General features: G+C 45.2%; 1 protein-coding gene across 1 annotated transcript; it reads left to right on the top strand.

The window, feature by feature from the left end:
* LOC129540482 (NBPF family member NBPF4-like) lies at positions 1-26,854 on the top strand. The gene is made up of 14 exons (XM_088835651.1): positions 1-827; positions 2,791-2,905; positions 3,962-4,176; positions 5,222-5,273; positions 9,490-9,704; positions 10,914-10,965; positions 11,793-12,007; positions 12,953-13,004; positions 13,639-13,814; positions 14,825-14,876; positions 15,674-15,840; positions 19,441-19,668; positions 21,658-21,857; positions 25,736-26,854. The coding sequence occupies exons 1-13, from the start codon at positions 650-652 to the stop codon at positions 21,846-21,848; spliced, it is 1,908 nt and encodes a 635-aa protein (XP_088691777.1). The 5' UTR covers positions 1-649; the 3' UTR covers positions 21,849-21,857; positions 25,736-26,854.
* The last annotated feature ends 662 nt before the right edge of the window (positions 26,855-27,516 follow it).

Below are 27,516 nucleotides of genomic sequence, written 5' to 3'. Positions count from 1 at the left end.
GTCGGTGATGGATAGGAAGCCTGGTGTGCTGCAGTCCACGGGGTTGCAAAGGGTTGGACATGACTGAGCGACTGAAATGTACTGAACTGAGGTGACTTTATGACAGCCCGACAGACATTAAGACCTGCTGGCCAAGTATTTCTCCCTCGAATCTTTTGATACACAGAAGAATGAACAATGGGAACTCAGCTTAGATAGTTTTTGGAAGGAGATAGGTCAGTGGTATCGGGACGTGTGTAGACAACCTAAGAGTGGCTGCTGAGGGCTTGGGTGCTATCAGTGGTGATGGCCACAAACGGTCAAGGCCTAGGCACCTGGAAGGCAGGGGCCCCGAAGATTCCATGAACCCCTCCCCCGACCAGTTCTGTTATGGCAACTCCAGATGGTCACCTAGCAGGCTTTGTCCCCCTCCTTCACTCCTGTCTGAGTCTGAGCCGCACACAGCACCTTTGGCTCTGAGCTCTAGCATCTTCAACTTCTTCTTGTAGTAGAGAACCCTCTAGTTGTTCCCAATAGCAAGGCAGGAATTCCAGGTTTTGTCATCCCTCAGTGCTGATTAAAGCGACGTGATTTTGCTTGTCTTTAATCCCCCATATACTGGGTGTCTCCTCCCCACCCCTGGCTTCTACCCCTTCTACCAAATGTCACCATGGCAGTATGTCTTCCCTCTTTATCGAATCTGAGGGCAGAACGTAGCGTCACGGAAGTCAACCAGGAGCTTTTGTTGGAGCTGGCAAAGTACAAGCAGGACTTCAGAGACGTCAAAGAGAAACTCCTCATATCCGAAGCTACTGTTTACTCCCTGGCCAACCAGCTGCAGAAAAACAGTATGTTTTGGGGGTCATGGTCACCCAAGCAATGAATGATCACTGTCTTTCCTCTAAGAAACTATAAGTCTCCAGGATTGGACTCCTTTTCCCTTTGTCGTTTTGCATTCCATTCTGACGACAAGCCAGGAAAGGTAGTAGTGGCTCTTTTGCCTTCAGTTTCCTGAGGCTGGGAAAACTGAGGCACAAGGAGTGGAGGCACTTTTCCAAGTTTTTAGTGATGTGTAGGGTGAGACTAAAGTTAAAATTCCAGACAGTGAATCCTGGTGCAGGCACAGGAGTTCCTGTGTCTCTCGAGTGCAAACTAAGCTGTGTTGACTGGAATCTTTTCTGTATCTGATGCTGCATGCCTCTTGGCTAAACCTCTGGGACTGATGAACTCCATCAGTTTGAGGTTCCCTGAGGTTCCGTTGGCAAAGTCCTGTGCTAGTTACACCGGGGTAGCGTGTGGTTAGACACTGTGAGAAGCAGGGAATATGATTTAAAGGAGCTTAAGGATGAGTCTGCTTCTCATTGAAACCGTGGTCTCTGGGATGCCATCAAGACAGAGGCTCCCTGGTGAGAAGGAAGCCGTGCTTTCTGAGTGAGCAGGTTCTCCTTCCTGAGTCCAGGAAAGCCATTTGACACTCTGTGGCAATAATGAAGGTGTTTCTGGTGAAATCAGACAATCTTCACTTTCCCCTCTCTCCCCACTTGAGCTGGTGAAACTTCAGTGATACAGGTTGACCAGTAGTCTGGGGAACCCTGAGTCTGTGCTATAAGATGTGTGACCAACATGAGGATGATGCTAAGTGGGAGAGATAACCAGCCCCAGTAAAAACCCAGGCAGAGTGTGAGTAGCCCTTTGCACGCGTAGGCAGCCTGGCAGTTGGAATCATTTTTGCCTGTTCAGTAAGAGGGGCCTGGAGTAAGGAAAGAAGTCATGACCAGGGTACATGCATAACAAGGGGATGAGAAGAATCTTGACCACTTGTGTCTGTGTCACTTTCCTACAGTCATTTTCAATGAAGCAATGAGGGAGTTAATACAAAATGACTGACACAGAGACAAGTAAGAAGTAAAGCCTACTATTTAAGAAAGTGCAAGGATGAGCTTTGGGGAAAGGAGAAACTAAGTTTTATTTACACTGCTCCTTATGATAGTAGCAAAACTCTAAGAAAGAAATTGTGAGGCTGGTGAAGAAGAAATGTCTCACCAGCACCCTGGCGTGGAGGTCCCCACAGCACAGTGTGACAGACATGGACTCTGGGCCAGGTCTCCTGGGCTCACATGCCTGTTGGGAACCTTTCTGTGCCTCTGTTTCCTCCTCTGTCTGTCTGTTGCTGTAATAGTAACTATTGTTTGAGTTGTAGTGAATACTGAGTGAATCTGACAAAGCCCTGACAGTCGTGCCTGGCTAAGTGTCAATACACTTAGTTCATAGTTCTACTGTTCCTAATGACACAGGCTTTCTCAGTGTTTGGGCATCTCTCTTTCAGGTCCTTATGGTTTCATGTATTCTATTTCACACAAGCGTGTCCAGGTGAGGTTTATGCCTTGAGACCCTTGTTTGTTACTGAAATGCCAGCATGAGAGAACCAGCAGTCCTGTAGTCCTAGGAGCCTTCCCAACCACACCAGAATCGCCACCCCAGGCCCCTGCTCAGTGTCTCGTCTAAGAGGCTGCAGGTCTTGGTTTTGTGGCCCAGGATTCAGGGTCAGTCTCAGGGGGTGTGCATTCTGACTTTGTGAAGTGGCAGTTCATCTTGTCTAGTTAGGTTCTGTGCCTAGGAGCTTCTCTTTCCTCAGCTCTAAAATGGGGATCCCCTCGGTTCAGTCGCTGGGGAATCAGATGTGGAAATCTCTCCACAGAGAAAGGAGAAGGAGTTACAGCCACCACTGAGGTGGCCCATCCTGTTCCCTTGAAGGCAGTGACCACAGCAGCAAGGTCAGCGTTCCCTGAGGCAGTGTGTCTCTTTCCTCAGAGTGTGAAGCATGTAAGGACATCGTTGAATCCGTGCTGGGGGAGAAGATGATGTTTGAGGTGCAGAAGCCAGCAAAGAAGCTGGCAGAGAAGCCAACGCTGGATGAAAGGCTGAGGTAAGAAGGGCAGGAATGTTCATGGCAGGCACAGGGCACAATCTTATAAAAGAGGCGGAGAACACCGATTGGTGAATTATGGACTCCAGTTATTCTTCAGGAAGTGATTTACCTTGCTTTTAAATAAACAAATGACTTGAATCACATCATGAGATTCACTGCGTTCAAGTGAACCAGTGGCATTTGGCTCATTCAGTGTTGTGTGGTGGGCACCTTATTTGCCTTTAATCACAACCCCCTCCTGACTGACTACATCCTAAAATGCTTTCTTGACCCTGTCATTCTTATGTTCTTTCCAATTCACACCAGCTATGCTTGTCCAAACTCTGACTGGCTGTGTGTCATTCACTGGACAGTACTTTGTGTTGCCACATTAGAAATACAGAAAATACTCTGTGGATTTTTTACTGAAATGAGCATGGCCGAGTGAGGACCCGAAGAGACATCTTCATGATGCAGATTTAGGAAGCCACTGATGCATGCGTGTAACTCGATAGTGTCTGACTCTTTATGACCCCATGGACTGTAGCCCACCAGGCTCCCCTGTCCATGAAGTTTCCAGGCAAGAATACTGGAATGAGTTGCCATTTCCTTCTCCAGGGAATGTTCCCGACTCAGGGATCAAACCTGCATCTCTTGTGTTTTCTGAATTGTCAGTCAGGTTCTTTACCAGCTGAGCCACCAGGGAAGACATTTAGGTTATCTTCATAGAAAGACAAGATGACTGTAATGTCACGGAATCTTACAGGAGTACTTTCTGATACAGAGGAAACCTTTGTTTACCTTCTTTCTCTTTGACATAGGCCAGTCATCAGATATGGAGTAGGAAATGGCAACCCACTCCAGTATTCTTGGCAAGATGACCCGATGGGCAGAGGAGACTGGTGCACTATAGTCCATGGGGTCGCAAGAATCGGACCCGACTGAGTGACTGAGCCAGTCATCAGATATGTGCCAGAATTCTGTTTCGAGGTCTCCTTGGAGATGTTCTCACCGAAATCCCTGTCTTTCATCTAACTCTTTGCCTTTTACAATTGTGTCTTACGTTCCACTTAGGACGTGTGATGTCCTAATTCGAAGTCAGGCACGAGAGCTGACCCAGTTACGGCAGACACTACGGGATGGGAAAGATGACTCTGTCCTGCTCAAGCAGCGCCTCAAGGACCTCCTCACCCACAATGACCTGGACAACCACCAGGGGCAGGGCTTCCGAGAGAGCCTGTCTGAGGGATACCGATTGGCAGAGCGCCTTGCCTGCAAGTTCAGTCCAGGTGAGGGGGCCACAGACCCTGATAGCACTGATCCTCTCCTAGGTCCCCAGTAGATAAGATCAACACCTCCACTAGGAATGTTTATCAGCTTTCCTGTTTCATGTCCTATTTGGTGCTATGTAGGAGCAGGATTGTCTAAGAGGGCAGAGGAGAAATGCACAGGGTGGAGGTCACTGTATCCCAATGGTCTGCTTCCTCCCTGATGGACCATGGCCACTGGGGCAGGAGGCAACGTCCAGCCAGCATTAAAGCCCAGAAAGGAGGAGGTGACAGGAGGCCGCTTGTGAGAGTGAATAGAGCCCTAGACGAAGCTTGGAAGTTCCCAGGTTCCAGGCTGAGTGCTGTGTGTTTAACTATGTGAGAATGCTTGATTTTTCTTATGTTAGTAACTGTTTTCTCATCTGTAAAATGGACGAATAATCTGTTGATGGTAGCTATAATGATTAAATTTTGGAATATTTACAAATATACTGCAGAAAAAAGAAAACCGTTCACTTTGTCGTGTTGGTTAGGTACTTGATAGAGTTGGTGCTGGGAAAATGATTTAAACTGGAGCACTCACTTTCCATGGAGAGACTTTCCCAGAGAACACACAAAAGCCCCCTTGAAGGGCCAGGATGTTCCCAGATGGAGGGATGTGGGACGTGGTTGTTCTGCTTAGAGAAAGGAGGGCATCTTGTGAGACCTGAGAAGGTTTATAGAGGCTGTGTCTTTGGCGGAATATGTGTCAGGATGGACGAAACATTTGCGGGAGTGGAGATGGAAGGTGGACAATGTGAGGTGATATAGGGAAGAAAAGACAGTTCAAATGTTTGCCCAATTTCAAGCAGAAGGTGTCCTGAGGATGATCTACCAGTTTAGAAAGAGGCAGCCTGTTGGATCAGAAATCCATGCTTGGGCAGTTGTTTAAAGACAATACATTAAAACTTCCGTACAGTATTAACTCATACGTAAATATTTATGACTCTGTGACCATATGAGTCCCTGTGTTTGCAGTGGGAGAAGTGACCAGAGGCTGACTGGATATTTTTGATTTTGTTTGCAGAAATTTATGAAGATGAAGACGATGAACAAGCACAAGAAACACTAACCCCCAGGTAACAATTCACTATCCATTCAGCTCAGTCACTCAGTCATGTCCGACTGTTTGTGACCCCGTGGACTGCAGCACACCAGGCCTCCCTGTCCATCACCAACTCCCAGAGTTTACTCAAACTCATGTCCATTGAGTCGGTGATACTATCCAACCATCTCATCCCCTTCTTCTGCCTTCATTCTTTCACAGCATCAGGGTCTTTTCAAATGAGTCAGATGTTCGCATCAGATGGCCAAAGTATTGGAGTTTCAGCCTCAACATCAGTCCTTCCAGTGAATATTCAGGACTGATTGCCTTTGGGATGGACTGGTTGGATCTCCTTGCAGTCCAAGGGACTCTCAAGGGTCTTCTCCAACACCACAGTTCAAAAGTATCAGTTCTTTGGCATTCAGATCTCTTTATAGTCCAACTCCCACATCCATACATGACTACTGAAAAAACCATAGCCTTGACAACATGGACCTTTGTTGGCAAAGTATACTGTCTAGGTTGGTCATAACTTTTCTTCCAAGGAGTAAGCATCTTTTAATTTCATGGCTGCAATCACCATCTGCAGTGATTTTGGAGCCCCCGAAAAGAAGTCTGCCAGTGGTTCCACTGTCTCCCAATCTATTTGCCATGAAACGAAGGGACCAGATGCCATGGTCTTAGTTTTCTGAATGTTGAGCTTTAGCCAACCTTTTCATTCTCCTCTTTCACGTTCATCAAGAGGTGCTTCAGTTCTTCTTTGCTTTCTGCCGTAAGGGTGGTGTCATCTGCATATCCAAGGTTATTGATATTTCTCTTGGCAATCTTGATTCCAGCTTGTGCTTCATCCAGCCCAGCGTTTCTCATGATGTACTCTGCATGTAAGTTAAATAAACAGGGTGACGATATACAGCCTTGACGTACTCCTTTTCCTATTTGGAAATACTCTGTTGCTTTATGTCCAGTTCTAACTGTTGCTTCCTGACCTGCATACCGATTTCTCAAGAGGCAGGTCATGTGGTCTGGTATTCCCATCTCTTTCAAACTTTTCCAGTCTGTGGTGATGCACACAGTCAAAGGCATAGTCCATAAAGCATAAGTAGATGTTTTTCTGGAACTCTCTTCCGTTTTTGATGATCCAACGGATGTTGGCAATTTGATCCCTGGTTCCTTTGCCTTTTCTAATCCCAGCTTGCACATCTGGAAGTTCACGGTTCACATATTGTTGCAGCCTGGCTAGGAGAATTTTGAGCATTTCTTTACTAGCGTGTGAGATGAGCGCAATTGTGCAGTAGTTTGAGCATTCTCTGGCATTGCCTTTCTTTGGGATTGGAATGAAAAATGACCTTTTCCAGTCCTGTGGCCACTGCTGAGTTTTCCAAATTTGCTGGCATATTGAGTGCAGCACTTTCACAGCGTTATCTTTTAGGATTTGAAATAGCTCAACAGGAATCCCATCACCTCCACCAGTTTTGTTTGTCGTGATGCTTCCTAAGGCCCAGTTGACTTCACATTCCAGGATGTCTGGCTCTAGGTGAGTGAATACACAGTCGTGGTTATCTGGATCGTGAAAATCATTTTTGTATAGTTCCTCTGTGTATTGTTGCCACCTCTTCTTAATATCTTCTGCTTCTGTTAAGTCCATACCATTTCTGTCTGTTATCGAGCCCATCTTTGCATGAAATATTCCCTTGGTTTCTCTCATATTCTTGAAGAGATCTCCAGTCTTTCCCATTCTATTGTTTTCCTCTATTTCTTTGCTTTGATCGCTGAGGAAGGCTTTCTTATCTCTCCTTGCTGTTCTTTGGAACTCTGCATTCAAATGGGTATATCTTTCCTTTTCTCCTTTGCTTTTTGCTTCTCTTCTTTTCACAGCAATTTGTAATACCTCCTCAGACAGCCATTTTGCTTCTTTTGCATTTCTTTTTCTTGGGGATAGTATTGATCCATGTCTCCTGTACAATGTCACGAACCTCCATCCATAGTTCATCAGGCACTCTATCAGATCTAGTCCCTTAAACCTATTTCTCACCTCCACTGTATAATCATAAGGGATATGATTTGGGTCATACCTGAATGTTCTAGTGGTTTTCCCTACTTGCTTCAATTTAAGTCTGAATTTGGCAGTAAGGGCTTCATGATCTGAGCCATTTTGCTGTCTATATAGAACTTTTCCTATTCTGGATGCAAAGAGTATAATTGATCTGATTTTGGTGTCGACCATCTGGTGATGTCCATGTGTAAAGTCTTCACTTGAGTTGTTGGAAGAGGGTGTTGCTATGACCAGTGCGTTCTCTTGGGAAAACTCTATTAGCCTTTGCCCTGCTTCATTCTGTACTCCAAGGTCAAATTTGCCTGTTACTCCAGGTGTTTCTTGACTTCCTACTTTTGCATTCCAGTCCCCTATAATGATAAGGACATATTTTATGGGTTTTAGTTCTAAAAGGTCTTGTAGGTCTTCACAGAACCGTTCTACTTCAGCTTCTTGAGCATTATTGGCCGGGGCATAGACTCGGATTACCGTGATATTGAATCATTTTCCTTGGAAATGAACAGAGATCATTCTGTCGTTTTTGAGCTTGCATCCAAGTACTGCATTTCGGACTCTTTTGTTAACTATGATGGCTACTCCATTTCTTCTAAGGGATTCTTGCCCACAGTAGTATATATAATAATCATCTGAGTTAAATTCAACCATTCCAGTCTATTTTAGGTCTCTGATTCCTAAAATGTTGACGTTCACTCTTGCCATCTCCTGTTTCACCATTTCCAATGAGTCTTGAAACATGGACCTAACATTCCAGGTTACTATGCAATATTGTTCTTTATAGCATCAGACCTTGCTTCCCATCACCAGTCACATCCACAGCTGGGTGTTGTTTTTGCTTTGGCTCAGCTCTTCATTCTTTCTGGAGTGATTTCTCCACTGAGCTCCAGGAGCATATTGGGCACCTACCCACCTGGGAAGTTCATCTTTTAGTGTCCTTTTTGCCTTTGCATATTGTTCATGGGGTTCTCAAGGCAAGAATACTGAAGTGGTCTGCCATTCCCTTCTCCAGTGGAACACATTTTGTCAGAACTCTCCACCATGACCCGACACAGCATGGTTCATAGTTTCATTGAGTTAGACAAGGCTGTGGTCCATGTGATTAGATTGGTTAGTTTTCTGTGATTGTGGTTTTCAGGCTATCTATCAGGAGCTGGTAATGTGTAGGGAAAATATGGACAGGGTCACAAAAGAACACTAAGTAACTCAAGAGCGTGACATGCCAGATGTAAGTATAAGCACAACTGCACATGGTATTAATTTACTTCACTCAATCCAGACTTGATTGTCTGCTGTCTCTCTGGCTACTTGTATGTATGACCCAAGGTGAATGCACACCCTTAGGATTTCCTATACACAAAGAGAGCCTCTGTTCTCTTCCAAAGTAAGTCCAAGTGACATAAATATCTATTTCTACACAGTTGTTTTAGATCCTTGGAAGGAAGGTAACTAGCAAAGGGATGAGTAGAGAAGCAACTAGAAAAATTAAACCCCAGGACAACTGTCCCTCCAAAAATTGGTTGTCTGTGACAACAGTAAGTGAAAGAGGCCTTGGAGGCCTTTCAATTACTAAAGAGAAGGTAGAGGATCTCAGAGAGTTTATAAAGCTTTAATATCTGTATTCACTTCACTATGCATGCTCAGTTGCTCAGTCATCATCACTGAATCTTTGTGACCCCCATGGACTGGAGTATACCAGGCTCCTCTGTCCATGGCATTTTCCCATCAAGAATCCTGGAGTGGGTTGCCATTTCCTTCTCCAAGGGATCTTCCTGGCCCACGGATGAAGCCGCATGTCCTGCATTGGCAGGCAGATTCTTCACCACTGAGCCACTGGGGAAGCCCTTATTCACTTGCCTACTTTGTCTTCAATTCAACATGACTTAGGACCCAGTGGAAGCACTTGTTGTGGAAGTTCCTTTGTGCTTCCTGTTCCTGAAAGGACCCTCCTGGGATGGTTGAGTCTCCTTCCTCATCAGAGGTTTGTGGCCGGTGTGTAGGGTACCTGCTTCTCCCCCTCTCCCATCCCCAGACAGACACCCTCCACTTCATATAAGAGAGGATAGTTCCTTCTCTCTTTAAGGGGCCTGCTCTTTTACCCTCTGTGACCACGCCCCATGCCTCCTGTCAAAACCAGCCAGAATGGCTTGCAGTCAGATCTTCTTCATTTAATTTTCTGTCATTCCTTTCCCATCTGGCACAGCATGGAGCTGCCGGAGGTTGAAAAGAAGGAAGTGCCTGAAGAATGCAAGGATGAATGTGTTTTGATGCCTTCAATTCTCCAAGGAAGTTCTGACAGCCACCAGCCTTACAGTAATGACAAACTTAAATTTAATGAACTGGAAGTAGACCTTGGTCTGGATGGAGCCTGTGGTTGCTCTTATGCTAAAGAAGATGAAATGCCAACCAGTATCTCAGGTAACCCCCGTATTATTTGTCCTCGCATGCTCTGTACACCAAGGAAGGTCATCTCTGAGGACAGGTTGCATAGACACATCTTCGTTGAAACCAGGGACAAGGGTCTGTTATGGAACACAGACATCAGGTGGGTCAGGGAGCTTTCATTCTTTTTTTGGCTCCAGGCTTGTCTCTGGCACCCTGACTCCAGTGTCAGGCATTTGACCCAAATCACTTGTGACAACTGTCACCCACCTCAGCTGCAAATCCACAGGAGGTGTCTGTCAGAACTAGTTTGGAGCCAGCGTGTTGTTAGCAGCAATGATCTGATTTTTGTAAATGTTCCTGGCCTCTCCAGAAATGATGACAGACTCGCCTCTTTATAAGGAGAGCTGATTTCCAGGTTTTGTTTGACTGCTCTCAGCCCAGTCCCCCTTTTATCGATGTTGGCAGGTCTTAGCTAACATGTCATCTGAACACCAAGACAGATACACTTGTACCATTGCCTTGCTTGGATGTTTCCGTGAAGCAAGGCTGGGCTCTGGCAGTTCCTCCAGCCTTGAATGGCCACGGTTTCTGTGTGGCACCAAAGATTCTTTTTGATTTGAGGGTTAATAGAATTCACTGGGCTTCCCTGGTGGCTCAGATGGTAAAGAATCTGTCCTCAATGCAGGAGACCCGGGTTCAATCCCTGAATCATGAAGATCCTCTGGAGAAGAGAATGGCACACACTCTAGTATTCTTGTATGGAGAATTCCATGGACAGAGGAGCCTGGTGGGCTGTAGTCCATATGGTCACAAAGAGACAGACACTACTGAGCGGCTAACCCTTTCACAATTCACCCATCACTCTAGTCTCAAGTATAAATTCCTCTAAACCATCAACAACCACGTAATCTGATGGAATTAAGCAGTACTATAGAAATAATTCTAGAACATAACAGCTCATGTTCTCGCATCTATGTGGAAAATACATTTTTACTGCTTATACAGACTCAGAATAAAGGATGTTGGGAGAGATACCACATCAAGCAGCAAATTTCCTCGATAGGTCTGGAAGCATTCCAGTCTCATTCTCATAAGACTTAAGTGTCCTAGAATATCCTTGCTGAAGAATTATGTTCTTACAATGAGAATTTTAATGTCCTTGTTGTACATGTATTTACTGAGTAGATATACGTGAGATCTGATTTGCTTATTATGACCTTCTGTCTCTGAATTTTCTACTAGACAATGAAAATTATCACAGGCAAGTGAGTGGACAAGAGCTCACATTTCCCAGGTAATTTGAAGATCTGTGGGCTGTGAATGTCAGTGGTGACAGCAGGAGACCTCAGACCCAAAGAAAAAGAGAAAGTTCTCTATGGAACTCTGTCATCCATTCATTCAACAGCCGTTATCTCTTTAACAGTGTTGTCTATTTATGCTTCACATGTTTGTGCATTTCCATTTTTTAATCCTTCAATTTGAGTAATGTCTAGTGAGTTGACCCAGGTGAAATAACTAAACCTGGGCGTTCCCATATTCATGTGTTTTCTCCTGAGTGGTTAAAGTAGGGTGAGATCCTATGGGTCTTGCACTGGTTTGGCATCAGCATGTTGGTAAATATTGGATTTCAAGGGAAGAAAATAGAACAATATTCATATTACAACAGAATATTGAATAAATAGTTCTTGAAAGCAGAATATCTAGTCAACAACACTTTTTTCTCCAATTAAATGAAATAGAGTCCAAAGTCAAACAAACCTTTAACTTCTTAAAAGCTGTGTTCACTTGGACACAGGCTATCCAGTCAACATAGTGTGTGCAGAAAAGTCTGAACCACTGTCCCAGTCCTCTGTGTGTGCTGGGGATCATGACATTAGCATGTAGGGAAAATTCCGTCTCCTTCTTCAACTGCTGGTTCGGTGCTCAGTGCCCAGAGAACCTGCTGTCTCCCACCCCATGTCAGCCACCCTCCACTCCACACCAGGAGGAGTTACTTCCCTCCTTAAGGGGCCTGCCCTTTTGCTTTCTGTGACCACTCTCAATGCCTGTCAGCAAAACCAGTCAGATGGCTTGGGTTCAAATCCTCTTAATCTTCTGTCATCCCTTCTCCATCTGACACAGCGTGAACTTGCAAGATGATGAAAAGAAGGTGGTGTTCCAGCAACCCCAAGATGAATGTGTTTCAGTACCTTCAACTCTCCAGGAAGGTTCTGCCTGCAACCAGCCTTACAGTGATGGAAAATTTGCATTTGATGAAGAGAATGTGGCGTCTGCCGTGGACGGAGCCTGTGGTTGCTCTCATGCTGAAGAGGATGAAATTCCAACTGGTCTCCCAGGTAGTCTGCAATATATCTGTTAGTCTACTCTGGGAGAATTAACCCCCTTTGAGAGACCCTGTGCTTCCATACTGAAGCCTGATTTGAACCAGACTCTAACTGCTGCATTTACAATGAGACATTCTGTGAACGAACTTTGCTCAGTTCCCAGTCACAGTTGTCCCTGTGGGGAACCACTCTACCCAAGGCGGTCCTGCCAGACTCACGTGTCCCTCAGCAGTTGTGGCACAGGAGGTCCCTTTCAGGCTTCCTCACTTTGAATGGACCTCTTATCTCACATGAAATGCTTGAATGTTCATTTCTGGGTAATGTCCCTGAGTTCCTACCCCTGTCCAAGGCTTTTGGCAGTCTTGTTTATATCTTTGGAGATGCCACTACTTTGGTTCACTTCTGTCAACCCATAGTCTCTCTCTCTTCCTTTGACTCACCTTGTTCGAAGTCTTCTGAAACCAGAAATAAGCCACATCGTCATCTTTTGGTATGATTCTCTGAGGTAAGGCAGGCCCTGGAACTTCCCAACCTGACGAATGGCCACTGTTTTCAGCTTTGAGTTTCATTTGACTTGATGGTGTGTGGATTCCACTCCAATTTAATCTCAGTGTGTAATCACTTACCCCATTAGTCAACAGCATTTCAGATGAAAAAAGCCTGAGTATTATAGCAGGCTGAGGATGTAGCTTAGTTGTTCCCCAGGAACTGTGAGTAAAAGGATGCATTTAGCTATTTGCACAGACCCAGGACCAGGATACTCTGTGAATGACATATCAAAGAAATTTGTCCAGTAGCTCAAGAAGGAAACCCAGTGCCACCTTATGAGGCTATTTCTAGGGCCTCCTGGATTATTTCTGTCTCAATAGCCTGTTACCACATGTGAAGATAGGTACAGGTTTGGGCATTTGTGAAGGGAATTTGCCTGATATAACTCTCCTGTTAATTTATTTACAGAAAACCGGAATGATCTCGATGACCTGAAAGGACCAGAGGTGGTTGCCCCGAGGTAATTCTGAATATCTGTGGGCTCTTCGCACAGTGATGACCTCTGCAGACCTCTGATCCAAGGAAAAACAGGAAGTGCTGAATATACTGTGTTATCAGTTTTGCCCACCACTATTATCCTTTCTCATAGCGTTCTCTGCTTTCACTGTGGTACTTCTGTTGTTTCCGATTTCTTATTTACTTGTCAAGTTTAAAACCCAAGTCAGCTGACCCAGGTGACCTAAGTCAGAGTGGTTTTTTGCATCAGTTTTTACCGCAGGGGTGGTTTTAGAGTGAGATGTGTATCTGCTTTCTGTTTGTGTTAGCGTGCTGGCATGTGTGTCACAGTAGTGTCAATGCAATGTGAATGGAAGTGTGAAAGCCACTGTTCTGTGTCCCTGTGTGTGAGGCGGGACTGCACCATCAGAGGGAATTCAGTCTGTTCATCAGCCTGTTATTTGGCCGGAGCACTGAGCACCTGCTGTTCTTCCTTTCTTCTGCCCTGTCAACCTCGCTGTGTCTCACACACAGAGTTTTCTCTCTAATGGATCGGACCCTCGGCGTGCTTCACCACGCAAACATTCCATCAGAACCAGATAGGACTGCACAGTTTCTCATCATCTTGTCTTAATCGCCTGCCCTCCCTCCCCCACCAGGTTCAGCAGACAGCTGCCACAGCTGAGAGAGAACGGTGTCCCACGGGACTCTCTGCATGAATACGCTCTGACTTACTCGGTCCTTCCTAGCCTCTCAGACTCCTTCTGGCCTTATAGGAGCGCTGCTGTCTTCTCACTTGAGGGCGTGGATGTCTCTCATGCCCGGGATGTAACCAGTGAGTATTTTCTTGTGATGGAACTCCACCTGGACGCCCAGGTAGACTCTGTACGCTCTGTACTCCTCGCCTCTGGGGTGCTGAGATTTGTCCTCCCTGTTGGAAGCTCTGTAGACGGTGATTTGAATCAGACTCTGTGGTAGAGTTTTAAGTACAGACCTCAGGTGAGTCTGGGAGCTGTGCTGTCTTCTTCATTCAGGTGAAGCCTGTGGGCCAGGCCCCAAGTTCGATCATGGACGCAAGGCTGCTGTGACACACTCACTCCCTTGTTTGAGTGCAGGTGTCCAGAGATGACTGTATTTTTTCCTGATTCCCATGAAATGTCTATTCTTGCCTACATTGCTCCCATTTTCATACCCAAAGTGTCCCTGGAATTTCTGTGCCTTTCTAGGGGTGCTAACAGCCTTAATTATTTGTTGCTTTTCTGGTGTCACTGCTGTCATCCCCAGTGTTGGTCTCGTCTAAATTGCTTTCTTAGCAAACCAATCATCTGGACCACAGGATGCAAAGACCTCTCCCATCACCTTGCTTCTATGTTTCCATGAAGCAAGGCAGAGGCCTGGCATTTTCCCACACGATGAATCACTGAAGTTTCCGTGGAACAACTAGGATTCATGTGATTCGAGGTTTTGTTCATTCCACTCATCATTCTGATAAAGCAGTCAGCATATGATGAGAAAAGCCTGAGTATTACACTATTCTACTAGAATGCAGTTGGGCTATTTCCCAGACTCTGTGGGGAAAATGAATCTTTACCTTTTTACTCAGACTTGGAAGAGAATACTGTGGTGAGGATCTACCAGGGCAGGGAGATCTTGCTTGATGGCTCAGGAAAGCAAACCAAGGAGAATCTGAGAGACCCAACTTGAGGCTTCTAGAATATCCTTCTTAAATAGCCTACCATCTCACTGCTGATATTGTTGTCCCTGTGGCAGTATTGGACCCTGGATTCTTAATTTACACAGTGACATCTACTAAGTGTTTCTTGACTTGTCTGAATTTATCCATAGAAACTCTTGCTGATCTTGTTGACGAGGAAGATCAAGACATCATCTCTTCTAGGTAAGTATGGAGAAACATGGGTCTGACATCAGTGGTGACATCTGGTTATCTCACATGCAGGGGAATCAGAAAGTGCTGAACGTGCCTGTTTCTTCCATTCAGACAACCACAAATTGTCCCTGTACCAAGGTTGTCTGTTTTCACCCTTTATGAGTCCCTCTCAGTTATAGTAACTTGCAGTCAGTTGAAGCAGGGCTACTGATGAGACACAGGATTTCTTGTACTCCTCTGTTTTCTGCTTTTTATTAAAACCAGCATGCAGTACTTATCTGCCTCTGTCACTCTGGGTTACGACCTTGGCAGGTATTTCATGGCAAGGAAATTAACTAGGAAAAAAAACCCAGGTCACATCGCAATATTAGAAAACTTGGTCTTGCAGACACAAGAGTTCTAGGAGTCCATTATGCTGCCAGAGTTGGTGTTCATTTGGATGAAGCATGTAAAATTCAACAAAATTTATGGTGTATTTGAAGTCACCTTGATGTTCTGAGGACATGTGTGACATGACTATGTGTCCTGGGGGGCCCATCTCCTTTCTCTCGAACTCATTTCTTCTCTGTGCTCAGAGCATCTGATGCTCACTCTCCCTCACTCGCTCTCCCTTTCCCTTTGCAAGTGCCTTCAGGCCCCACATTGGGTTCTGGCTGGGGGGTGAATTGTTATACGTCCCTTTCAGGGGACTCCCCATTTGTTTTTTGCAACTTGTCCCTTACCCCTCCCATCAACACCAGCTATGGCTGCAGGTTGACTAACCCCTCTTGTTTAACCATCTGCCCTCCCAACCCCACAAATCTCAGCGTGGAGCAGCTGCTGGTAGAAGAGAATGAAGTCCAATTGGACTCACTGGATGAACGTTATCTGGCTGCTTCCATTGGCCATCATCTGGCAGGCTCCTGTCATCCTTACAGAAGTGCCTCCTTCCCAGCAGAGAGGGGAGAAGTTTTCTTGACTCTCAATGTAAACGGTGAGTACTCCCAGACAGGTTCTTAGGCTCAGGTTGATTAGAACTATGTTCTCAGTTTTAATTTTTAGAAGGCATCACGAGCCTTTGCATTCTTCCTGCCCCAGGCTGCCCTCTGTCACCTGACCTCATCTCATCAGCACAGGCCTGTGGTATCAAATCAGACCAGAGAGGGACAGGGGAGGGATAAGGGCAGAATCTCAGCGACCACTGTCTCACCTGCAGGAATTTATGTAACAGAGCTCTTTCTATCAAGAGAAGAATCCTTATATTCGTGAAATTTTGCCAATTTTGTTTCTTGAGTAGTTTCTGGCAAGGTCTCTGGCGTTGCATTCATGATTGCAGTCTGCTCCATGTTTGTAATGCATGTTATATTGTTCCCCAGCTCCGGCCTCTTGCCCGTGGGCTGCCTACCTCCCTCTGAAGCATTTAGATACTAGATCCTGAACGTAAAATCTGCCTATGCCCTGTAATTTCCATGAAGCCAAATAGCAGTCTCTGTTTTTCCATCGTCTAGAAACACCCTTGTGTCTCATCCTTTGTGTAGCAACAAGGAGTCTTCTATGTATGGGTTATAGTTTCAGTGTTTTATGCAATCTCAGTGGTATAATCTCATGGAAACTATCGATAACCTGTGTATCTGATAGTGGTATGGACCTACTTTATGAGCCAGGTCCCCTTGGGTGGCAGTTCATAGGGTGTGGAGATTAAAACCTAGTATGAAATCCTTTTGGGCTATTTTTTTTTACTTTTTCTTTAGCAGAAGCTTTTTATTGTTAGGAGTTTGATTCATAAGATCATCTTGATTAAACCAGTAGAAATTCCATTATATATCAGACTGTATCTGACTTCTTTTAAAGTGATATCGGGCATATAAATTTTGTCCGTCAGTCAGCTGGTGCCTTTTCACACTGGAAGCAGTTTCTTTCTTATTTCCTATTCTTCCCTGAGGATCAGAGAAGCAAAGGGTTTCTCAGAATCACAGTAACTGAAAAACCTGGAAGGCAACACCTGTTTGTGTGCCGTGCTCCTTCCTAGGCGAGCTCCAAGTGCACCGTAAGCCCTTCAGCCCTCCAGACGCCCTCTCAGGTAGTGTGGTGTCTCACAGTGGAGCCCAGGGCACTGAGGCTCAGCGTGTCCCTTCACTTGCCCCAGACTCCTGGCCACCAGCAGGTGGGACATTGACCTCTCCTGGGCCTGACTCCCTGGCTCATGCTGTGGCCTCTCCTCTCAGCAGTCAGAGCATTAGTGACTGAGAGAAGACGTTGCCCACCTTTTCCTCTTTGCCCTGAACCAAATGTTTTGCAACTATCTTAATCTTCAGCAGAAAGTTGCCAGAGGGCTGCGGAGAACCCCTGTGGTCCCTCACTCAGATCTGCCAGCTCCAGATGCCTCTATGCACTCTGTCCCGAGAGCAGAGCCAGCGGCTCCTCCAGCCCCTCCAGGTGGAGCCACAGCTCCACGGGGCTCTCTCTGGAGAATCAGCCAGGGTGAGAGTTCACGCCTCTCCCCATCTCCTGCCCTCAGGTCACCTGCTATCACGACAGGTCCAGGTAGACCTTGAATTTGGCTGTGCTGAAACCATTAAAACTGTGGAGCTCTTTCTCAGAAACACTGACAGCCGGGTGTGGGTTCCTGTGAAGAGGATGAGTGAGGCTCAGCCATGTGTCTCAGATATGTTTCTGAGATGGTTTGAGTGTGTGATTTGGCCCAGTCGTGGGAGTCCATTGTTCACAGTGGGCCAGGAAAGGCCAAATCCCCACAGATGGATTGAGATGAATGAATAGAATATCTAAACTCTACAGGGATCCATCCTGTGTCCTGATTCTCATGATAACCTGAGGACAGTGTGGATAGCTGTTATGCAGCCATGTGGGTACAGGTAGTCAGGTCTACCCCATCCTCTCTGTACAAGGAGAAACCCTGCAGAAACAAAACAAACACCTGATTTTTAAATTACAACTTGATCTTCCATTGGAGGCTTTTCCCCCTACTAACAATATTGGGCAGTATTGTTGATGTTTGATACAATGTTTGGTTATTTTATATTCTGTCACTGCAAAGAATATTCAAAGCATAGGTTTAATAAAACCCATTCTCAAGAAAAGACAAAATTAGATGATGAAATTACACAATGATAATTAAAAACAATCCTAGACATTGATTCAAAATAACATTGGAGAATAAGGGGATACATAGTTTTGACAGTTCTTTCAACCACCAAATATTGTACAAGGATTTACCCTTCAGCCCAATATGAATTATCATCAAATCTGATTAAGTGTCCTAAAATATGATGATTAACGATTAATGAACTTCGCTTGGTGGAAATATGAAGGGTACACCAGACTGAGAGAAGTGCTTTTGGCAAAAGCCGTGGAAGCTCACAGAGGCTCCTGGTACAGGGCTGGGGTCAGAAAGGGGCCAGCCTGAGTCCTAGGAGGATTTGCAGAGGGAGCTGTGGGAAGTGACATTGCAGAAGAAAGAGGGACTAGAGACAGGAGCACTGGAAAGGCGAGTGAGGAGGTAGATTTGTGTAGCAGGGAAGGGAGGATGAATTTCCATAAACTGAGGAGCATGTGATGAAACAGGATTGGGGTGATAAGACAGGTGACCTTTGAGAGTGTGGAGAGGACTGAATCAGAGAAAGCAGTTAGAAGGAGGTTGGATGAATCTTTGATGAGAGTCAGACACAGATGCTCTCTGGAAGACGAAGAGATGACAGATACATGAGAGACAGTTAAAGAAACAAACCTTGTGAGGGTGCGGTTGCACAAGAGGGAGGTGAGAGGAGAGCAGGCCCTGGCGGCTGTGACCTCACATGAGCCTGGCCTGGACCAGAGGAGGGTACTTCATGTCTTTGGTTAGCCCACGTTCCGAGGATATGTACTCATTTCACAGGAGACATATGAGCAGATTTCATTAGGAGCACTGTCCAAGCACCAGTGGAGGGACGCGTATTGAAGGAGTGTACATACATTATCTCTCTAAAGAGACACAAAGGTGTTTCCAACGGGGTCTCAGCCCTCTCCTCCACTAGTTCTAGCTGCTATACCATCCATCCCCACTCTGCCCCACGTGGGGATAGATTTTATTCTATATATACATGTACGGGTGAGCGGAAGGGTAGGCAAAATTTCAAGCAAGGAAGTTCAGAAGGGTCTGGAATGGACTGTATTTTCTCAGCTCAAATTCTGGTGGTACCTGAAGCCTTCAGGCCATATACCTCTCCCTGTTCTTTTATTCCTGTGGGTAGATATCAACAACTCTTTCCCCCCCGTGCCTAGAGGCTTGTCGAGGACCTTCTCTCTAGGCTACAAGACTAAGGCTAAGAACAGAATAAGAGGCTTGACCTCCTGTGTCACCCAAACCCTCTAGACTCAAGTGGGTGATCTCTCATTTCAAGAAATTGCAGCCCAGCACCTGCCTTCTCAGCGCCCCAGTCACAGCCATAAATATGACATCTTCACAATGATCTCTGCCTTTGCTGTCTGGGTTATCGGTTGGTTTCACTCTTGGGGCTAGGACAGCAGAAATGGGTGTCTGGGAGAGCTTAACAAGAAAAAGCTTCCATTAGTCCCACTGAGCCCTGTTTACTTTCAGGTGACACCTGGGAGGACTGTCACCAGGCACCTGTGAGTTTCCCAGGGTCAGAGGTGCCAACTTCTCAGGCACAGCTTCAGAAAAGCACCCACGTGACTGATTGTCTGCAGTGGCAGCTGGACCAGCATTTCGACTGTGGTGACAGCAAAGCCATGCTGGGTCTTTCCTCCACCAACTGGGGCTTTACCTCCAACCCTGATTCTGGAAACCAAGGACCACTCTTTCTAGGTAAGAAAGAAAAGGGGATTAGAAAGCTCTGGTCCATGTGCTGGTCATCACAAAGCTGTGGGTGGAGGAGGCAGAGTGCCTTTCCCACACCCGCGGTCAGCCCAGTTGAAACCTATGACACTCTGACAAGTGAGGTGATCAAGAGCCTGGGACTTAGGACAGCTCAGCCTCAGGCCCTGGTTCTGCAAATTCCTGCCTGTTTACCTGAGCTGAGTTATTTATCTTCCTAGGTATTTGCCTCTCTCGTGCCTCATCTGAACTCTTGAAAAATTCTGTCTCCTTTGCATATTGGTGGGAATCTTAAACAATATAATGTCCAGGGCATCTGATTCGCTAAAATTTGTTTGATCCCCACTATGAATATATAATATCTAAGCATTGTGTCTTTCTGGTTCTTTAACACTTACCAAATGATTGCACAATGGTTGTTTCCTCTACGGCAGCATAAGCTCTACAATCTCCACTTTCTCCGGACCCCATCTTCTCCTGCTTCCTCAGAAAGTAGCTTGGCCAGTATTTTCCTCTCCTTTCACCGTCTGTCATCAAGGCAATTTACTCCCGTTGGGTGCTCTCAGTTAGCGGGTATCAGCAACATTCAATAGGAACGTCAACACTGGCCCTGCAACTCAGTCCCATGTTTGCTTTTCACATCCAGTTTCCTTTCCTCAGTTTCCCCTCATTTTAAAAGAACGCGCTACCCTCATTCTTGAAGTGCACCCGTCAGGCTCTTTCATGACCCCCCGTTTAATTCATTCTCTCCACTCATCTCCATGTCCGTCTCCTAGTTTTCATCTCCTCCGAGTCCACCTCTGCTCAAATTTCCTTAAAAGAGCTTTCAGACCCTCACATCCATTTCACCTGGGACGTGTTCAGCCTTCCCTCCTTTGCTCTCCACATCCTCCACTGGAGCCTGGTGCTCTTCCCTCAGGCTGTGGCCTCATCTGAGGATGAGGAGTGACCCAGGTCCTCAGGTGGCGCTGAGATGAGAAGGAGCCCCTGTGGCAGCGTGGAGAGTCTCATGGAAAGTGCTCAGGGAGGGCAGGGATGCGGAGCGGGACAAGAGCCACCAGGTCTTGTGTTTATTGTCTTCTCTTCCCTCTTGTCTCTCCTTTTCTTGTGCTTGGCCTCCCACACTCTCAGCCAAGACTGAACTCCACTGGCTCAGTGACTCTGTTTCCTGCTCACCTTCCATGGAGACCTGAACATAAATCCAGGCCTCACAGCAGATTTTGCAGCAAAGGGTAGTTTTAATGCCCTTTACGTTCACACCCCGTCACACTGTGACTCTCCCCGGCCCCCAACCCTTATCTCCTAGTTACTGTCACCAAACGAGCTTCTTGCTCATTCTTCTTCTTTTTCTATTTTCTTGTCCAAATTCAACTCATCAGGAAGCCAATAGAATGATCCATTCAATAGCTCAAATCCTTCATTCATTTATTCCATCATGAACACACTCACTTGTGAGGTTTCTTCCATTTTTATCATATTGTCTATGCCTTATTTAAAGTATGTATAAATATCATAAGTAGCCTGTTTACATACATATGAAGTGCATATTGATGCACATTTAAAAGTTTTCTAATTTAGACTTCCCCGTTTCTTTTCTCTCATGAGGTTTTCCTTCAGCTTTGACTTTGCTTCATCTCTTCTCTCCCAACAGTACAAACTGCGTCCAGTAGGAGTTTCTTGCCTTTGTCTTTTCTACCTAGGAAATTTTTGTTGTCATCCATTTTATTTTTCTTGCTCATTTATGGCATTTGGAAACATGTTTGCCCTGTGGCACACTTAACAATACTGGGAAGTACAAGGAAGACCAGTAAAAAAGAAAATAGAAAAATATCTCCATTGTCTTCACCTACCCATGGGCTTTCAGATGGCCTTTCTTGTTCCTGGACACTTTCTGTACCTGATGTCCTTCTTGAGTGAAGGAGTGAGTCTTTGTAAATCATGAATAACAATGGATCCTGTTGGCTGTGGTTTTATCTTCAGAGCCGGATGCTTCCATCAGAGTGAAGAACCCTCCCAAGCTGGAAGGTGAGGGCTCCACAGCAAGCACACATGAGCGTCCAGTCTGTAACAAGATTAAAGGCTTAAGTGTCCTGAAACAGAAGATTATCAGAAGGAAACTGCTGTTTGGCAAGTGGAGACTAGCGTGCAGATTCCCTGGCCTTCAGGCTTAGGGTCTGGAGGTAACCCCGTGAGCTCCTTCCTTGTGCTCTTTGTCTGCTGTGGCTGAATCCCCCACTAACGTTTCTCTTCCTCATGTGCTCACTCAGCAGCTGACACTGCCTCTGCGTGGTCTTTCCTCTCTTTTCCGTGGGGGCGGCCAACCTGCAGTGCCCTCTGTCTCAGTCTCCTGTTTAGACTCTGACCACTATGTTTTCCCACTGCTACCGTCCTCATATGCCCTCTGACCTTTCCTATTAGCCACAGGAAGCCCAGATCCATGGTCCTCCTCATTAGAATAGCAGTATTTAGGCCACTGAAAACATTGGCCTTAAATCACACACATTCTTGGCTTCTTCCCCTTACTTTCCCTGCCCCTGCCTCCAAGTCCACTGCCTCTTTCTTTCAGGATCACGTCTTAAGGAATCACTGGCACGTGAGTTGGCTTCTGGAGAAATGAACCTAGGACAGCCCTTACCCCTCAGCTTATCCACCCGAATAAGAAATCCCAGACTGAAGGAAAAAGCCTTGATTACTAAAATAAAATAAGAACCTGGGCCATAGGTGGGAGTCTGGACTGGCCCGAGTCATGATTCCCCTCAGCCTCTGATAGGCAGAACTTTGCTAATGTGCAGGGGGCTTCCAGGAACTCACTGGAGCTGGCATTAGGTGGAGGACAGTAAATGGCTCCCTAAAGGGACATTGGGGAAAAGGAGATACAGAAGCCAGGATTTCAAAATACAGAGAGCATGAGATGGACAGGCACTCAGACCTCTCCAGTTTTACTCACATTATTCCTTCTCCATATTAGTAAAAGCCCAGAAAAATGAACTGAGTTGAAATCTGAGGCCAGGGCATGTAGGACAGCATTGGACTGAATTAACTTTGGGCCACATTTATGAAGACCCAGGGAGATACACAAGAATACAAGATAATCATTGCCTCAGACAATCCAATTGAGAAGGCCAATTATTCATAGGAGAATAACAGAGAAAGACCAAAAGATCTTTAGGGCCAGTGGAGAGAAGTCCATATTGGACTAGAAGGAGAAAATAAAAAGAGAGATGTGAAATAGTGCAGGCCTGGTGAGTAGTTCTAAATGGTGCTACTGTAAAATGAACACGGGTTGAGTTTTGAGGTGACATGCATGCCTTATCCCAATCCAAGGAAATTCTGATTTTAAAGTTCTGGGGATGAGGTTTGGATATCAGTATCTTTCAAAGCTCTGCTAATATGCATCAATGATTAGAAGGACTGTGGATCTGATAGGATATAAGTAACCAATATGGCGTGGCCTATGAGTGGCTGCTTCCTAAAAAAGCTGAATATCAACAAGTAAGGGAATTTGCATTCTTCTCTCAACAGAAATATTTTGTACAGCCTGGCGAAGAGGAAAGAGAAGAAAAAAGAGACATAGATAGCTAAGTTTGATACATAATCCCTCTGGATTCAGTGTCTCACAATTTTCATAGTACAAGATACAATAAAACAAACAAACAAAATTACATAGACCCTAACGTATATAATCGACCCTCCCCTTGCCACCAGAATAAAATTGAGTATTTCCTTTTCTACTGTTAACATGCAACTTGCAGTTAGCTATTCACTAAACATGTTCACAGCCTACTAACTGGCTCAGAACAGCAGATGCAACAAAATTTTTTTCATCGAATATAGTCTTTATGCCAAAACCCCATAATGAATGTTAGGCCTTATCCTGCCATATTTTTCCTTTTACATACCCTTCTATCAGTTCAGTTAAGTTGCTCGGTTGTGTCCAAATCTTTGCGACCCCATGGTCGCACGCCAGGCTTCTCTGTTCATCACCAACTCCCAGAGCTTGCTCTCATTCATGTCCATCAAGTCGGTGATGCCATCCAACCATCTCATCCTCTTTTGTCCCCTTCTCCTCTTGCCCTCAATCTTTCCCAGCATCAGGGTCTTTTCTAAGGAGTCAGTTCTTCAGGTGGCCAAAGTATTGGAGTTTCAGCTTCAGCATCAATCCTTCCAATGAAAATTCAGGACTGATTTCCTTTTGGACGGACTGGTTGGATCTCCTTGCATCCCAAAGGACTCAAGAGTCTTCTCCAATCCCACAGTCCAAAAGCATCAATTCTTGGGCACTCAGCTTTCTTTATGGTCCAACTCTCACATCCATACATGACTATTGAAAAAACCTTAACTTTGACTAGATGGACCTTTGTTGGCAAGTGACATCTCTGCTTTTTAATATGCTGTCTCAGTTTATCATAACTTTTCTTCCAAGGAGTAAGCGTCTTTTAATTTCATGGCTGCTGTCACCATCTGCAGTGATTTTGGAGCCCAGAAAAATAAAGTCAGCCACTGTTTCCCCATCTATTTCCCATGAAGTGATGGGACTGGATGCCGTGATCTTCGTTCTTTTGAATGCATAGTTTTAAGCCACCCTTTTCCATCTTCCTTCACTTTCATCAAGAGGCTCATTAGTTCCTCTTCACTTTCTGCTATAAGGGTGGTGTCATCTACATATCTCAGATTATTGATATTTCTCTTGGCAATCTTGATTCCAGCTGTGCTTTATCCAGCCGAGCATTTCACATCATGTACTGTGGATAAAAGTTAAAGAATCAAGGTGACAATATAAAGCCTTGACATACTCCTTTCTCAATTTGGAACCAGTCCGTGTTCCATGTCCGGTTCTAATGCTACTTCTTGATCTGCATACAGGTTTTTCATGAGGCGGGTAAGGTGGTCTGGTATTTGCATCTCTTAAAAAATTTTCCATAGTTTGTTGTGATCCACACAGTCAAAGACTTTGGCCTAGTCAAGAAAGCAGAAGTAAATGTTCTTGTGGATTTTTTTCTATACAGTAGTTTAAAATACTAGTAGAGAATCTTACTTTGAGAAGAGTTTGAGAAAAAGGTGATGAGATTTTAGTGTAACTAAACTGAATGCTCTTTCACTTCAGAGTTTTATTTGTTTAGATGTCAACAATATTCCTAGAAATGTTTAAGGCAGATTCAGCATGAAATAACCTTCATAACATTTTGGTGTCCATGGGATGCAAATGGCTTGACACAAAGTTACACTCCCTGCTCTCGTTTTGTGAATTTTATTTTGAGTTTCCCCTCTTTCCATTCATCCCTCAGTCTCTTTGGAGCAGGATTTCCCTGGAACGCCTTATTCCTGTTCAGGAGGATGACCAAACAGCCTCTGTTAACTGTTGACTCCTCCAGATTGGAGCTTTCCTCTCCTCCTCTCCCTTCCCGTAAATATATAGGAAGGGCCTGTGGCTTGAGCTGTCAGTAACAAGTCATGTGGTTTTGGATAGTCCTTAGACCCTTGAAAACATAGCTCTCCTCTGTAAATTATGGAAGTAGACTTGGATACATTCTGAGGTCCCTATTGGTGCTCACATCCAGGACTCTCCAGGACCCTGCTTCTCCTGAGAAGGCAGGGATGAAGAGGTGGAAGAGGGTGTCTTTCTCAGTTGAGGATCCTCTGCTCCCATAGCTGTCTGTTTCTAACTGTGTATGAGGGATGCTCAGCACGTCCATCCCCGAACGTGTGGGAAAGCATACAGATGAAGGGGATTCAAGAGTCCAATGACTGTTGAGGATTGAGTGGTGGGGATCCAGTTAAGACTCTGAAGCAGCTCTGAGCTGAGATATCACCAAGCACAGGTGGGGTGAGGACAGGGTTCCTTAGATGCTGCACCACAGGCTAGATGAAAGTTTAAGGAGGTATTCCTTCTCAATCATGGATCTCACTTTCCTCTCCAGCCAGCCTGTGGCTCTTCCTTCAGCTCGTCCTGTCAACAGGAGCTCTGTCTGCCCCTGGCCCCAGTCACCATGTGGCCATCCCTTCAGGCTCAGCAGGGCCTAACGAAGACTCACGTTTCTTCTCTCTCTCTCTTTCACAGATATCAATTACTTTAGGAACTAAAAAAAGATATTGTCGATTTGAGAAACCACACTATAAAATTACCTTTTCCATTTGATGAAAAAGAATCTACAACAGCAACTCGATTTCAACCTCAGCAACACTGGAGGGAATCCTTTCCTGAGAATGAACATCCCAACCAACAACCACTGTCCACACTCCAAGGGACAGAATTGATGCAAGTAATCCCAGTCATCAGCCTGTGAATGTAATCCTCAGTAAGGTGATCAGTGCTTTGATGGACACACAGTTTGGAAAGACCTTAATACTGCTCCTCTAAATAGTCGTCCTCCACACACCAGCATGGGAACAGTTGGAAGAAGACAGCATATCAACCCGGTCATTCTTTGCCACCAGATGGACTGTGCTCAAAGCAGACAGCATTTACTGCGCATTGTTCTTGCTGAAAGTGTTTATCCTGTGTTTAATATTGAGGTAGATATCAGATAGCTGCAGAATTTAGACCTTTGAACTAGACAACTGGCCTGTCTTTCTTCAAACGGTCGATGTTTGCACCAAAAAGACAACAAAAAGGAGAAGAGAAGTTTTAGGTCCCAAAGGACTAAAAAGATCGTGTTGCTTTATCTCTTTAGTCCTTCGGAACCTCAAACATCTCCTCACCTTCTTGTAGTTGTCTTTGACGGTCGTGACATTGACTTCTTTGCAGAGGACAGGTCAGTTGTCTACTGAAAGGTCTCCATTTTGCAGCTGTCTGATCATTGCCTCATGATTAAATTCCGGTGAACCCTTTTTGCGAAGAACACCATCTAGTGCATTCTGTGTACTTCCCAGCCTGTTTGGAGGCTAAGAGTGTCCACTTTACCTGTCCCCACTATTATTATTTCAGCATTGAACACTGTTATGCAGAGGCTTATAAGATCTGTTCTTGAAAAGACAGGCTTTTGTGTGTGTAATGAGCAATTTGATTAGTGGTATTTTGAGGGTGTATCAATATTGTATTCTATGGTGCTCTTTCTGTAAAAATTTTACCACCCTTTATTGATCCCTGATGTGTGTCAATTATCATATCTGTGGTATTGCCAGCTTTGTGCTGTGGAAAAGACAATCCCTACTCCTAACATAGAATTAAAAATATTTTTGTGTTTCACTGCAGACTCGTGCTTTTTTAAAATTCAGTGTTATAATCCATGATTTTCTTGCATTTATTTTTAATTGGAGGATAACTGTTTTCCAATGTAGTGCTGGTTTCTGCCACACCATAGTGGGAAACAAACCTAAGTATAACTATGTCCCCTCCTTCTTGAATCTCCTTCCCACCCCTCCCCCATCCACAATCCATTATTAACATGATTTTTTATAACATAAATACTCTTGTTTCTCATGTGCCATGCTGTGCTTAGTTGCCAGTTGTGTCTGACTCTTTGCAACCCCATGGACTGCGGCCCAGCAGGCTCCTGTGTCCATGGGGATTCTCCAGGCAAGAATACTGGAGTGGGTTGCCATGCTCTACTTCAGGGGATCTTTCCAACCCAGGGATCGAACCCAGGTGTCACCATTGCAGGGGATTCCACCAGGGAAGCCCAAGTGGGTATCTGATCCCTTCTCCAGGGAATCCTACAAAACCAGGAATTGATCCGGGATCTCCTGAATCGCATGCAGATTCTTCACCAGCGGAGCTACCAGGGAAGCCCCTTTGTTTCTCCTGTTCAGTTTGTATCTTAAACTCCTCTCACGTCTTTTCATCTATGTTTCCCATTTGTAGTAGATAGTATCTTCTGGGTTTCTTTCTGTTATTTTATT

Source organism: Moschus berezovskii, chromosome 4 (genome assembly GCF_049115385.1).
Source record: "Moschus berezovskii isolate FMDL1 chromosome 4, NW_MosBer_1.0, whole genome shotgun sequence".
Taxonomy (NCBI): Eukaryota; Metazoa; Chordata; class Mammalia; order Artiodactyla; family Moschidae; genus Moschus; species Moschus berezovskii.
This window is presented reverse-complemented; position numbering and strand designations above follow the sequence as displayed.